Genomic DNA, 15,013 nt, shown 5'->3' with positions numbered 1-15,013 from the left:
ACCTTGTTATGAGAACAGTCATGACAGTGATGGCCGCGTAAGCCATTCTGTTCACTTTCCAGACTGTTCGACCCAGTCCCCGGATGTAGGATGTGTGTTTGGCCCAGGCCACTGCTCCCAGACAAAGGGCCTCAGAGTATTGGAGAATTTTTACTTAAAATCCTCTTGGTCCAGGTGTGGTAGTACACACCTTTTATCCTAGCGCTTGGGGCACAGGCAGAGACAGAGACAGGCAGATCTCTGTGAGTTTGAGATCAGCCTGGTCTACACAGCAGGTTCCAGGACGGCCAAGGCTACTTAGTGAGGTCCTGTCTCAAACATAAGTAAACGAACAAGGAAACATTTTGAAACCCTAAGGATGACGTTGTTGCACTTTCAGTGAACAGGAGAAACAGCAACGCTCTGCAGTGGTAGCAGCATCTGGCTAGCTCTGAGGGCCCACTCCCTGCAGGAGGACTTGTCAGCAAATGGCCCAGGCATGGCTGCAAAGGCAGCCCCTTGCTCCTCACCGTTGTGATCTGAAGTATGTGTGCTTTTGCTCACTTCGGATTTTGCTGAGACCCGCATGCTGAGGCGTCCACAGCTCCGTGGGTTCCAATGGCTCCATCCTTGCTTTGTGGGAGAAGTCAGCACACACGGGGCTCTGTAAGTCTCTCCTTGGATTTGTTGATAATGTTCTCAAAGCTCCCTTGAGCTCCCTTTGGAGGTCAGAGTGTGCCCATGGTTTTTTATGACCATGCAAACACTGTCTCTACTATATAGTCTTTGACACACTGGTTACACTGCCAAACTGATAGAAGCCTCATTTGACTCTTGTTTGCCTATCTGGTCAGCTTCATACACCAACTGCAAAATGGCAACGCCCCTGCTACTGCATGTGTCTGATAGACAGGCCCTTGTGGTCACCAACTGTGAGTTCGAGGACAGCCTGGTCTACAAAGCAAGGTCAGGACTGCAAGAGAAACCCTATCTCAAGCCCCCCCCCCCCCAAAGAAGTCAACAACTCATGGCAGTTGTTAACCTCTAATTTTACTATTTAGGCAAGAAACACTAAGGCCAGAAACATTTGAAGGGATCACACCAAGAAAAACCTATAGCAAATAAATAATTGTGAAATTAGTAGATTTTTCTATTGTTCATGAACAGTTGTTTCAAAATGGAAGAAAGTATTGTGTTTTTTCCAGTTCCAAGCTGATGGGCTGAGTCAATTTTAACTGGAAACTGTGCCTTTCTGCAGTGCGTGCATGTGTGTTTACCATGGACAAAACGATAAAGACAGGAATTGTTGTCCTCAGAAGTGAGACTGTGTTTTGATATGTGTGGGGACATACATGTGTGGGGAGGTTTGTGGTCAAGTGTTAGGAAAGACTTAGCATTAGGATGTACACTCTAGGGCCACAGAGCAGAACTCTAAGTGAGGGCTATTCTGAGAAGTTTGGCTTCATGGTCCACTGCTCGCCAAACAGCCTCACCAGGGCATTTTGTTGTTGTTGTTGTTGTTGTTGTATGTTGCTAGAGAGCGCAGGCTGGTTTTGAACCTACTATGTAGCCCAGGCTGGATAAGATTCTCCTGCTGAAGTCTCCTTAGTGCTGGATTACAGGTGTGTGTGTGTGGTCATCGATAAACAGCTTTCGGTCTTACCATTCTCTCTGCCCTTCTCTACCTACCTGAGTTGTTTCACTTCCTCCTCTTCCTCCTCCTCCTCCCTCCTCCCCCATCCCACCTCTTGTCTCTTTTTCTCTTGTCCGTGCTGGAGTGGATTTAGAGGAGGAATGGGCACTTTGTGGGCCAGGCAGGTCAGTGGCTGCTGGTACAGAGTGGGAGACAGTACCCAGACAGAGGCCATAAGCCACCGGAGCCCTCAGGAGAAGACAACTCCCAACACACGAGCGCAGAAGTGACCTGAGCTCTGATGTGACCCTCGTGCCCTTGGCAGACGGAGCTTGTCCTCAGCACTGCTGGGAGAGACCGCAAAGGTTCATGGGACAGGATAGTCCACTGAGCTCCACGAAGAAGGCACTCCCATCTGGCTTCTCACTGCTGCTTAGAGAAGAAGAGCTTGAAAGCACTGCTGTAGCTCCTGTTGAACGCTGTGTAGATGAGCGGGTTGAAGAAGGAGTTGGAATAGCCCAGCCACAGGAAGATGCTCTTCCAGATGGCAGGAATGTCCCAGGAGCACAGGGGACTGATGAGCTCTGTGACAAAGAAAGGAAACCAGCAGAGCACAAACACGCCGATGAGGATGCCCACCATGAGGGCGGCCCTCTGCTCCTTCTGCTCGCGCCACGTATCCCCTTCTGTCTGGAAGGTAACAGTGGCACGGCGGACCGTGAACACCATCTGGGGCTGGTGAGTGGCATCCTTCACCTGCAAGGTACAAGCAGACACCTGGTAAGGAACTGCCCCTTCACACCTGTCAGGTGGCGGCTGGCTGGACTGAGCCCAGACGCAGATGGGCCTGAGCCCCCGCAAGCGACGCCAAAGTAAGTGTTGGAGCTTAGGTGGGGAATCCTGCAAACTAGAGGGTATAGCAGTGCGATGGCAGGACCACAGTTCTGCATAGAAAAGAGAGGAAGCCACAGTACGGAGTTTGAAACAAGGGACTCCCTGTAGCAATCTGCTCAGCTAACAGGACAGCAAAAATGAACAGCGCATGGGATGTCATGCTTAGTTTTTGGTTTTGTTTTGTTTTTGGCTTTGTTTTTTTGTTTTTGTTTTTTCGAGACAAGGTTTCTCTGTGTAGCCTTGGCTGTCCTAGACTCACTTTGTAGACCAGGCTGGCCTCGAACTCACAGCGATCCACCTGTCTCTGCCTCCCAAGTGCTGGGATTAAAGGCGTGAGCCACCATGCCCGGCTTTTGTTTTGTTTTTTGAGCAGGGTTTGTCTGTATAACAGCCCTGGTTGTCCTAGATTCACTTTGCTTTCTTATACAACTCAAGATGACTTGCCTAGTGATGACATTGCCTGTAGTGGGCTGGGTAGACAAACAGAAACACACACACACACACACACACACACACACACACACACACACACTGCCCATAGGTCAATCTGTTCTAGGCAGTCCCTCAATTAAGGCTTTGCTCTCCAATGATTCTACCCTATACCAAGTTGACAGCTAAAGCTAAGCACGGTGGCCAGGCGTGGCAGCGCATACCTTTAATCCCAGCAGATGCAGAAGCAGAGGCCAGCCAAAGGTACACAGAGAAGCCCGGTCTCCACTAACCATAATAAAAAAAATAAGTAAATAACATAAAAAATTATAAGAGTAGCAAAATCACAGCTATGAAGTAGCAACTAAAATAATTTTATGGTTGGGGGCGGGGGTCACCACAACATGAGGAACTGTATTCCAGGGTCGCAGCATGGGAAAGTTGAAAACGACTGGTTTAAGTCATCTGACAAGCCAGCGAGCGAGAAGCAGTCTCCCGTGTTTGTGCTGTGAGTTCCTTAGTCAGAGGTAATGCTGTGCTGCCTTCCCTCTGTGACGGGCTGTGGCCTGGCGGTGCACGCTAACACAAACACTTTCCTCTCCAGAGTTGCTTTTGCCTAACCCTTGCTGTGTTTTATCTCAGCAAAATAAGTGAAGCTAGTGGGAGGCATTAGTGGATGTCCTGGCAACGGCACCGAAGAGAGATCCGTTCTGTGATGGCGATTGTCAACCTGGGTGGAATCGAGACGGTGCCAGAGTTTCTAGGTCGAGAAGACACACCCTAAATGTTGGTGGCACTGTCCCGTAGCCTGGGGCCCCGGCCTGAATGGAGGAGAATGTGAGTGGCGCACTGGCATCTGTCTCCTTCTGTTTCCCAACCGAACACGCAGTGTGAGCCTCAGGCTCCTGCCACAAGGACTTCCCTGCCCCAATACCACAAACAAAGCACATGCCTTTACTCCCAGCACTTGGGAGGCAGAGGTGCTGGCGGGTGCTGGAGATGTGGAGACACTGGGATGTGGTTTGGCTTCTGGGATTCTTCAGCGTTTCATAATAGAGCTCTGTATTTCTCAGAAAGGCATCCCCCCCCCACCCCCCGCCCACTGTCCTGTTTTCCTTCTGTTGCTGTGATAAACACCATGACCAAACGCAACTTGGGGAGGAAAAGGGTATGTTTCAGCTTACACTCGCAGGCCGCTCTTCATCAGTGAGGGAAGACCTGAGCAGGCGCTGAAGCGGAGACCCCAGAGCAATGCTGGCTGCTGACTCACGGCCCCATGGCCACCCTGCTTTCCCATGCTGCTCAAGCCCACCTGCCTAGGCATGGTGCTGCCCACCACAGACTGGGCCCTCCCACACTGCTCTCCAGCCGAGACAATCAATCTCTCACGGACATGGCCACACGTCAATCTGATCCGGGGGTGTGTCTCAGTTGAGGTTCCCTCTTCCCAGGTGACATTCCAGGTTGTGCCAACTAACACGCTTCCAAGGGGAGCATGGCTGTGTTCTGGTGCTGTGCCCTACACACCGCACCCCCAACCCTGTATAGCCCGGTGCCTAAAATCACTGTCCACGGGGGCTGTAATGGCCACCGTCTGGAGATGCAGGCCGTCTGGAAAGTTTCCACCGTCTCTTGTTTGCAGGTCTGTGTGCTCTAACTTCCAGACCTTGGCTCTCTGCTAATCATTGGCTACAACGAAGCACTTAACTGAGGCTGTACTCATTACCAGATGTCAGAAAGAGAGAATAAGGCTGGCACAGTGTGAGCCAGCAGGCTAAGCTAGATCGTCTCTCGCCACTGACACACTTTTAGAACAGGTGTTTCACACCTGTTCAGACTCACCGGAACTTTCCAGATTTACCAGCCCCATCCCCCCACCCCCATCCCCACCCCTTTACGTTGTTGCTGCTGATGGTCTTTTCAAGACAGGGTAGCTCTGTGTAGCTCTGGCTGTCCTGGAACTGACTCGGTAGACCAAACTGGCCTTGAATTCACAGAGATCCACCTACCTCTGCCTCCCGAGTGCTGGGACTAAAGGCATGTGCCACCACTGCCCACTGCCTTTTCTCTTAAAATAACTGAGTTATTAAGGGGATTGGCACCACTTGCTAAAAAAGCTCTTGCTTTTTCCAAAATGTTGATAGACTAGATCATTGTTTACGGTTTTACTGCAAGTCTAGCCTGTTCTTTCCACTGCCAATTAGTATTACCCTGCTTTGTGGTGCTGAAGATAGTGGACAGAGACTCTCAGCACCAAAGTGTGAGCTCAGTTTATTTGCAAAGGCAGGTCACCTGGTCCTGCCGGAACACTCAAGAGACAGATTCGCGGATTAGAAGAAGGCTCGGCATGGTGCTGATAAAAATGTCCTGACTCAGGGGCAGACTGGTTGTTCTGTAGCTATGGTAACAAGGAGGCTTGCTGGCTGTCTAAACCTCTTCCGTTGATCAAGGACAATGTCCTTCCCTGAGCACATGCTTGTAAATGAGCCAATCATCACCAGCCGACACTCGGGAGGCAGCCAATCAAGTCAGAGTCACCCTAGAAACCAGACTCTGAGAGCCAATCAGCCTGCACTCCCACACTGTACAGATGACGTTGCCCACTGCCCCACCCGGCGCGTGCCGGACCATCCTGGAGTTCAGAGATAATCATGAACGACTTTCTCTTAATGCCTAGGCCACAGGCTCAGCAGTTCTCACCTCAGCCCCTGGGTCACAGCTGGGCCCTGCCCCCTGGCCAGTTCTAAAAGCAGCACTGAGACCATGTAACGTCTCTCTACCAAAAAGCATTCAGGGGACCTCAGCTCCGGGCACCTGCCTGCTCAGGCCTTTGTGAGGAACTGCTGGTCCCTCAGGCTCTGCCTGGTCCCCTGCGCTCTTACTGCTTAACGATGACTTGTGATTCTGGAACTGGCAAACAAGGGTGTCCATGTGTCAGGTCGTCAGGTCGAGGTATTTGTTTCTAGTAACTAGAGCTTCGGCCAACAGTCTGCCCATCTTTGCTTAAGATGTAGACAGTGTGGTGGCACACGCCTTTAATCCCAGCACTTGGGAGGCAGAGGCAGGCAGATCGCTGTGAGTTCGAGGCCAGCCTGGTCTACAAAGCGAGTCCAGGACAGTCAAGGCTACACAGAGAGACCCTGTCTCGAAAAAACAAACAAACAAAAAAATGTAGATAGTGTGTCAGTGTATACTACCACTGTCCTGTGCAATTAGCCTGCTGGGGCTGCAGCTGCTTGGTTTAGTTTTAAAAATTTGTTTGACGTGTGTGTGTGTGTGTGTGTGTGTGTGTGTGTGTGTGTGTGTGTGTGTGTTCGTGTGTTTGCTTGGGTGTCCGCAGGGTCTAGAAGAGGGTATTAGGTCAGTGTTGAAGTTGTGAGCTGCCATTCGTGCTTGGATTGAACTCAGGTCTTCTGCAAGACCAGCAAGCAATCCCCAACGAGCCATCTCTGTCTAGCCCCATTCATCTTGTTTAATTTATATCCAGAGGCCTTACCACATTGCCCCCGCCCTCGGGTCTCTCTCTAGCACGTTCTGGAAGATTTACCAGACTTTCTAAATGACCCTGCCCTTTCTTCAAGACTTTTTTACTCAGGAAATATACAAGCATTCTGTAAATTCCTCAGATATAAAGTCAGATCTATAAACTAATTCAAAGCCTATGGCAGAGTCAAGGGCTTAGGGGAGAATTTGCCTAAGCTTCAGAGAAAAGGGCAGGAATGTGTTGTAGGATTTAGAATTTCATTAGAGCAGCAAACAAACCATAATGTCTATCTGGAGCTGTCACAGCCTGAATCAAATCTAAACCTTTTCAGATATGGAAATATTTAAAGGCAGGAAAGAGAGAGAAGGAGAGAGAGAGAGAGAGAGAGAGAGAGAGAGAGAGAGAGAGAGAGGGAGAGGGAGAGAGAAGGGTTATCTAATCCAACTCTGGAAAATTAAACATAAAGACAGAATATGGCCTACATGAGGAGACGTCAGAAGCTTCTTTGGCACAGGATGACTGAAGAAAGGTACAAAACTGCAAAGCAAGTAAAGACAGAAGAAGATAGACCGAACAGAAAATCCACACATTTGTGCGGACTGGAAGCCCACAGCTGGTGGAACAGGTGTGGAAGCTGAAGCTCAGGCCTGCGCCCACCCTGAGTTTTTTGAGACAGGGTCTCTCTATATGGCTCTGGCCATATGGAACTCACTATGCTGCCCAGGAGCTCACAGAGATCTTCCTGCCTCTGCCTCCGTAGTGCTAGAATTAAAGATGTGCACCACCATGCCTGACCCAGTCTTTTCTTTCAATAAATGGACTAAAAAATAAGTAAGTGGAACTGTGAACTTAGCAACTTAGAAAATATGAGACTAGACATTTACAAATAGGCCAGAGATGCATGCAAGATGCGGTTCTCTGGCTACGCCTGAATAGGCCTCTGGGCCCAGAGACGAGGGAGCCTAGATAAGATCCATTACCAATAGATTGTCATCCATCATATCTTTCACCTCTTATATCTATTATGTACTACCTACTTGTCATCCATCTGTATGTATCTTACTCTATTAGCAGAAGGCTCTTTAAAAGAATCAATATCTCGATTAGTCTATGGAATAGCTGTCACTACGGGGACAAACATGCTTGTGGTCATTTGGGGCCCACATGGGGTGACAATGCCAGTATCTATCAACTCCTCCACCTTGTCACGCTTTACTCTCTGGCCTGTCTGTATGCTCAAGTCACGTGGGCCCTGTCTAAGCACTGGAGAACCTGAGATTCTCATGTTGGGATTTCACCTATTTTTTTTTTTATGGTCTCTTTATGCTGTCCATGCTGGCTCTATGTTGGTTAAATGCATTAAAGATTGCCTGAAAAAAAAAAAAAGAATTAGTATCTCATCTGATACCAATATCTCATATTAGCTGATAGCAAGGTTACTATCCAAAATCTTCTCAATGAAGTCAGTCATTCCAAAGGGGATATAGTCACCTACCACCTCCTCATCTTTCTGACATTAGAGGACATGTGCCTGAATTGCAGCTGCCCTGCTTGTTTGTACAGTTAAAGCTCCCTTTAACGCTCACACTATAAAGATCAACTCACTCGGTATACAATTTAAAGCTTCTCTAGGGTGGCCTAGAGAGATGGCTCAGCAGTTAATCACACTAGCTGCTCAGCTGGGTATAGGGGCACACGCCTTTAGTCCCAGCCCTGGAGGGAAGAGGCAGGTGGGTCTCTGAGTTTGAGACCAGCCTGGTGTACACAGTGAGCTCCAGGACAGCCAGAGCTACATAGAGAAACCCTGCCTCAAAAAGGGAGGGGAGGGGGCAGCGTGCTTAAAAGATGGCTCAGTGGTTAAGAGCACTGACTGCTCTTTCCAAAGGCCCTGAGTTCAATTTCCAGCAAGCACCTGGTGGCTCTGAACCATCTATAATGTGATATGATGCCCTCTTCTGTTGTGCAGGTGTACATGCAGGCTGAACACTGTATACATAATAAATCTTTGGGGGGTGGGGGTGGCGCATGCCTTTAATCCCAGCACTTGGGAGGCAGAGGCAGGTGGATCTCTGTGAGTTCAAGGCCAGCCTAGTCTACAAAGGGAGTCCACACTGCTCAACCAAAAGGCCTATGGCAGACCACAACTGCCTGTAACTCCAATTCCAGAGGCTCCAACACCCTTTTCTGGACTTTTGCAGGTACCAGGCACACACATGGTGTACATACATACGTGCAGGTAAAATGCCTATAACACATAAAATAATTTTTAAAATAAGTAAAATAAAAAGTATCTGAGAATAGCAAGATGGCTCAGTGGGTAAAGGCATTTGCCAGTAACCCTGGGGACGTATGTTTGATCCCGCTGGTTACAAAGAAAACCAATCCCTGCCAGTTATCTTCTTATTTCCACATGCACTGAGGTGTGCGCACAGGCACTAGCATGCACGTGCACAAGAGAGTGACGAAATGTAAAACAATAAAACACCAAGGTATCTGGAAGGCAACGGTAACCTAGTTGACAGTAAAATTTTGGAACACACCTAGGTAATTTTTTTCTTTAGTAAAATACTTTGTTACTGGACATGGTATGGGCTGCAATCTATGCTGGAAGCTAAGGAAGGAAGAGTCTCAAGTTTAAGGCTAACCTGGGCTACATAGCAAATTCCAGGCTATATATGGGTTATATATGAAGACCCTACCACAAGCAAACAACAGATAGACAAAAATTATTTTTGTGTATGTGCCAGATGATTAAAAAAGAAGAGTAAATCAAAGACCAATCTGTGGCTATGAAGCACATTTCCCCCAAAGGTTTGAGGGAACATGAGGTTCCAGTGGTGAGAAAACAGCCTCTTTCTTATCTAAGACTCACTTAGAGTCCAGTGAGTACTGTCTGTTTCTAAATAAACTGTGCTGCTGCTCATGAGGAGGTTGTAGCTGAGAATACTTACACTTGCCCCAGAGCATTACCTAAGGGGCAGCTAGGGGCCTAGAGTCCTTGCAGAGCCCCCACAAGCACAGGGACTGCAGCCCAGTGCACCCAAACAGCTGGACCAGAGTCCCCAGGAACCTTTCCTTTTATACCAATAACTTCACCAAGGGGTCTGGAGAGATGCCCAGCAGTTAAAAGCGCTGGCTCTGGGCCTGGAGAGATGGCTCACAGGTTAAGAGCACTGACTGCTTCTCCAGAGGTCCTGAGTTCAATTCCCAGCAACCACATGGTGGCTCACAACCATCTATAATGAAGTCTGGTGCCCTCTTCTGATCTGCAGCTGTACTGGCAGGCATAACACTAAATACATAATAAATTAAATAAATAAATCTTTAAAAAAAAAAAAAAGCGCTGGCTCATTTCCCAGAGGACCTGGGTTTGATTCCCAGTGCTGACAGGGCTGCTCACAACCATTTCTAACTCCAGTTCGAGGGCATCCAACTCCCTTTTCCAGCCTCTGCAGATATCAGGCGTATGTGTGTTTTTTGTTTTTCAAGACAGGATTTCTCTGAGTAGCCCTGGCTATTCTGGACCAGCTTTGTAAACCAGGCTGGCCTCAAACTCAGAGATTCACCAGCCTCTGCCTCCCAAGTACTGGGATTAAAGGTATGCTCCACCACCAGTGATCTCTGTGAGTTCAAGGCCAGCCTGGTCTACAAAGCCCAGAACAGCCAGGACAACACAGAAAAACTCTGTCTCAACAAAACAAAACAACCTGGAGAACCAAATAAAGTGGGTGTATTGGGACACACTTCTAATTTCAGCACTGGGAGGGAGGATCAGTCCATAGAGAGCTACACAGAGCTGGTAGAGATGCAGATCTTCAGGCCTCCATGGGCACTTGCAAAATGTTTGTTGTAAATTATTTACTATGTCTGAGTGTTTTGCTTCCACGTATGTCTTTGCAGTACGTGCATGCAGTTCCCTAAGAGGCCAGAAGGGGGCATCTGACTTCCTGGAACTGGAGTTACTGATGGTTGTCAGCCATGCGGGTGGGTGCTGGAAATCCCACCAAGGTTCTCTGGAAGAACAGCAGTGCTCTTTACAACTGAGCCATCTCTCCAATCCCCTAAGAAAACGTTTTCAAATTAAAAAAAAAAATGAAAAATGCACACTGACAGAGCCATGCTTCCCAGCTCCTGGTTCAGTAATGAAAGCTCTGTTTCCTTGTCTGGTCGTTTTATGTCACTACCTGTAAAGAGTCCCAGTCCCCAATCGCTAATGGACCTATCCAGCATCTCCCTACTCTTAGAATAGAAAAAAAAAAAAGGTGGAGAGACTAGAATCTCTGGCCTGGGTAGAGACATAGCATTCAGTTGGGCAGGGTCATTCACTGGGCCTAGGAATGGGGGCTTACCTTGAGCCCTGCCGAAGAGGTTGGCGGGGCAATTAGTGCCCCCCTCCCAGCCCCTAGCACAGTAGCTTATAACCTGCAACCACTGTGTTCTGTCTCCTGGTTTTCTAGGCGTAGCCTCTTCTTTTCTCTTTGTCTTTTCTAAGTGCACTTTTCTTAACTTAGAGCCGCCTTCTCCTTTTTATATGCTCGTTTAAATTCAAGGAGAAGCAACACTGGTTATTTCCGTTTCTGTTCCCAGGGGAATCAGGTGGGCTCCAAACTTCGGTAGCCTAAGGCTACTTAGAACCTAGCTCCAGGCTCGTCGGCGGATACAGCAATTTCCAAAATTCAGTTCTATGAATTCTGGTCCTTGAAATTCTTCATTGTGGAGCCACCCTGTGCTATTAGAAGTCACCAGGCAACCCAACATCATCCTTGGTGGAGGACCACTGTTCTAGGTGGAGGAGGCCCCTAACACTCTTCTCCTCCTTTATTCTAAAACAAAAATGATGCTCCTCTCCTCCGTCCTACACCTAAGCTTGAGTGACTGGAAACGCAGCCACAGTGGCAGGTCTTCACAAATAACCCCCGCTCTCCAGCCTTACCTTTACATCAACCCAGGACACACACTTGGCCGATTCATTTAAAACAGTCTGGTGTCCCAGAGCCCAGCAACAGAAAACGGACTCTGTCCTTGTCTGGTCTAACTTCAGTACACAAATGGGGTTTTGAGCAGTGGGTGGGGAGCTGGCTCCTATTCATGGAGCTTGAGAACACTGAATCACCAAATCAGCTTCTGGAGTTACAGAGAGGCAGGCAGGAAAGTGTGGGTGGGAGAAGATGAAAGCAGGACTTCCTGGTTGTAGAGCTTCAAATGCCAGCTATAGGGAGGTGGGGGATGGGGGAGTGGGTGTTGGGGGGTGGGTGGGTGGGTGCTGTCCATCCTGAAATGTCAATTTCCTCCTGCATATTACTCAAAGGAAAGGCAGGCAGGCCAAGTGGTCCTCAGTGGTACCCATGGCTTGATGGGGCTGCAGTAAATAGACCCAGAAAGCAGTGGTACAAACCACAAGGCAAACAAAGCAGACAGCAAATGCAGGCACCAAGATGGCAGTAAACAGTTGTTTTTAATCTTGGGGGGGCAGGTGGTTTAAGTAGGGCACTGAAGAATGAAGAATGACAGCAACCTAGAAATTATAGTTTGCAAAACAGCCTAGAACACAACACAGCTGATGTGCCTGCTATATGGCAATCGTCCTGTCAATCATTCTCTTCTTCCCTCCTCCAGACAGCCTCACTACCAATGCAGAAACTGCAGGGGTATTCTGTTTGGGTTTGGTTTTTTGTCGTCCTCCCCCCCCTCCCCCCCAGCCAGTGATCTCCAGACGCCAGCTTCTTTGGATGGTCTATAAGGGATGCTGGCCATCCACAGGGCTTTAGAGCCAAAGTGACCAGGATCATTCTCCCACCTCTCCACCTAAGAAAAAAACAATCCACCAGACACTCAGCGTGGGAGGGGCTCAGTAATTCAGAGCTTAGAGCAAAGGGAGTCTCCGCCGCTTGCACCTGCCCTTGCCTACCTCTCCCCAAACTGGAGAGTTTTACTTTCCACAGACATCGGGAGGTGTGCTTCGAAGAAAGCCTTTGAGATGAAAGTGAAGTATTTTTAGCAATCCTTGTAGCACCCACCTCCACAGCTTCGGGTACGGGGGAGACGCTGTTGGTCTTCCTGGAGCCCACGCGGAACTTCGCGGCCTTGTAAATCTTCCAGTACACGAAAAGCACCACGCACAGCGGCAGATAGAAGGCGCCCACAGTGGAGAACACCGTATAGGAAGGCTCGCGACTGACCTGGCATTCCTCACTGAGCTCAGAGTATGTCTCCCCCCAGCCGAAGACCAGCGGGGCCAGAGAGATGACGGCGGAGAGCGCCCAGGTAAGCAGAATCATCACATTGGAGACACGCTTGCGAGCGCGGAGTGTGTACTCCAGGTGGCGTGTGATGGACCAATAGCGGTCCAGTGCTATTGCTGTCACATTCCAGATGCTGGCGGTGCAGCAGAGCACGTCACACGCGATCCACAGCTGGCACAGCCGCCGGCCCAGCTGCCAGCGCCGCCCAGACAGTTCATGAACCAGGCTCAGTGGCATGACAAGAGCAGCCACCAGCACATCTGAGACGGCCATAGACGCCACCAGGTTGTGTGGCACGCGGTGGAAGGTGCGTACCCTGAGGATGGTGGCCAGCACCAGCAGGTTCCAAGCGAATGTGGCCACAGCTAGAAAGCCCAGCAGGGTCAGGACTAACACTCGGAAAACTGAAAGAAAGGGCCGACTAGGGCGCAGGTCTTCCGTGCCCAGGGTGCGGTTAGCTTCCAAAGAGGAGGGAGTGGGGAGAGAAAAGGAGGTCAAGTTTACAGGCAGATCCATTGCTGGCTCAGGACACCTGCGTTCAGACTCGGTAGCCACTGAGCCCACTGGAGTCAGTCTAGATGTTTGCCACCACTGGTCAGAAGAAAAGATTCTGCCAGTGGCCTGTGAACCTGGCCCCAATCTCCAGCCAGTGAGAGGAGACGGTGCCAGAGAGGAGGACACGGGCTGCAAGCCACACAGCCTAGGTATCCATAGAGATTTGGAAAGCGGACTCAAGAGGCTGAGACCAGAAGTCAGAGCCCGCCTATGCGATCACGTGCCTGCAGCTCCTCACCTCGGTGGAGACCGCTGTCTGGTCGCCTGCAGCGGAGCATTCTTGAGGTCTGGGCCCCCTGGCCTCGTGCAAGGTGGATGCCTGGAACCCAGCCAGTACATCAGAATAGTTGCTGGTCCAGGCTTACTCTGCCCACCGTCCCCCTCAGTAGCTCCGAGGGGTGGGGGTGGGGGGCTAAGAGGACAGGGTAGCGGAATACTGAAGAAGTCATGCAGATACCTGCTTTCTAGAGACCGCCTCTGTCCTGCGCTGGCCTTTCTGCCGTGCCCTGGGCTGCTGCTCAGAGAGAGCTCGGTGGCGCGCCCACCGAACCAGCCTTAGCAAAGTGAGGCTCCGGAGCTACGTAAGACATCAGCTGATAAAGCCGCCTCTCCCCGCCCCTGGCTTCCTGTGCTTGGCGCTGTCCACGGTGCTGCTGCCTATACCAGCAGGCAGCAGCTTGGTGGCTAGCCACAGTCCAGTAGCTCTTTACCAATGGGTCAGTGGTCAGGAACCAATTAGCAAGTGAACTTTCCCACACCCTTCCTGCAACACCTGTGCCCCCCTCTGGAGGTGATTTTGAGGTCCCGAGACGCATCTTGGTCTCCAGGGGATGCTGTGCTTGAAGTACAACTGTCCGGAGTTAGGCACCTAACTAACCCAGCCCACTGTTGTTCCCTTCCAGATTTCTTACGTGGTTGCCTCCTAAGTGGGTGAGCAAAGCGGCCTCACTTAAGGAGCTGTTTGCTTTAGAGGAGAAAAGATAGATAGATGGCTGTTTGTCCTGTTTTCAGAGAAAGCTGAGGAGTGGAGTGGGGGTGCCTGTTTCCTGACACCTAGAAAGAGGCTTGCAGGAGTCTCTACCGAGGAGCTGGAGGGAGCACTGGCTGTCTTTGGTTCCCAAGACTCACACAGCAGCTCACAACTGACAGTAACTCCATTTCTAGGGCATGTGGCGCTCAATTCTGGCCCCCACCGGCATTATGTACATGTGATGCACATACATACAAGCAGGCAAACGTGCATCTAAAATAAAAATAAATAAATCCTTAAGGAAGAAAAAGGGAAAAAGCTCAATGGCAGGGGCATTGAGCCAGGCATTCCAGCACTTGAGTTTGAGACAGATGGAGCTCTGTGAGTTCAAGGCCAGCCAGGGCTACATAGTCTCAAAAAATAAAGTAAAATACAAGCAAAACAAAACAAACAACAAAAAACCAAGTAAATAAATAAAAAACACAACAGGGACATTAACTCCTCACTCCAATGCACATGTAAACAAAGTGACAAAACAACAACAACACACAGACACACACAGACACACACACACACACACACACACACACACACACACACACACACACAGAGCCATTGACCCTTCTTAGTAGTCTCAGACCTTTTCAGTGGATTTGCTTGGGTCAAAGCAACAATCTTAAGGTATCACTTGCTTTTTACAGTGTTGATACTCATGGTGGTGGTCCAAATGTGGGACACGTATATGGCCTTTCTGATAACAAAGAAAACTGCTTATGTTGAGAAATGCTACTGACATAATTATTATATGTTAGCTAGAACTGGAAATA

The 15,013-nt window shown here is 49.5% G+C and overlaps 1 protein-coding gene across 1 annotated transcript; it reads right to left on the bottom strand.

Moving 5' to 3' along the window:
- Positions 1–1,012: 1,012 nt before the first annotated feature.
- Positions 1,013–14,687, bottom strand: HTR5A (5-hydroxytryptamine receptor 5A). Its single transcript, XM_084784415.1, has 2 exons — positions 12,437–14,687; positions 1,013–2,368 (listed from the first exon to the last, which is right to left on the bottom strand). The coding sequence occupies exons 1-2, from the start codon at positions 13,175–13,177 to the stop codon at positions 2,036–2,038; spliced, it is 1,074 nt and encodes a 357-aa protein (XP_084640541.1). The 5' UTR covers positions 13,178–14,687; the 3' UTR covers positions 1,013–2,035.
- Between the last annotated feature and the right edge of the window lie 326 nt (positions 14,688–15,013).

Source organism: Acomys minous (assembly GCF_964271855.1).
Source record: "Acomys minous genome assembly, chromosome: 6".
NCBI lineage: Eukaryota > Metazoa > Chordata > Mammalia > Rodentia > Muridae > Acomys > Acomys minous.
Note: the sequence above shows the minus strand (reverse complement) of the source record. Positions and strands in the feature narration are given on the sequence as shown.

Coding starts and splice junctions, on each gene's coding strand:
- HTR5A (XM_084784415.1), bottom strand. CDS start 13,177: ATGGATCTGCCTGTAAACTTGACCTCCTTTTCTCTCCCCACTCCCTCC. Junction 2,369..12,436: donor CCGTACCCGAAGCTGTGGAG/GTGGGTGCTACA, acceptor TGTACCTTGCAG/GTGAAGGATGCCACTCACCA.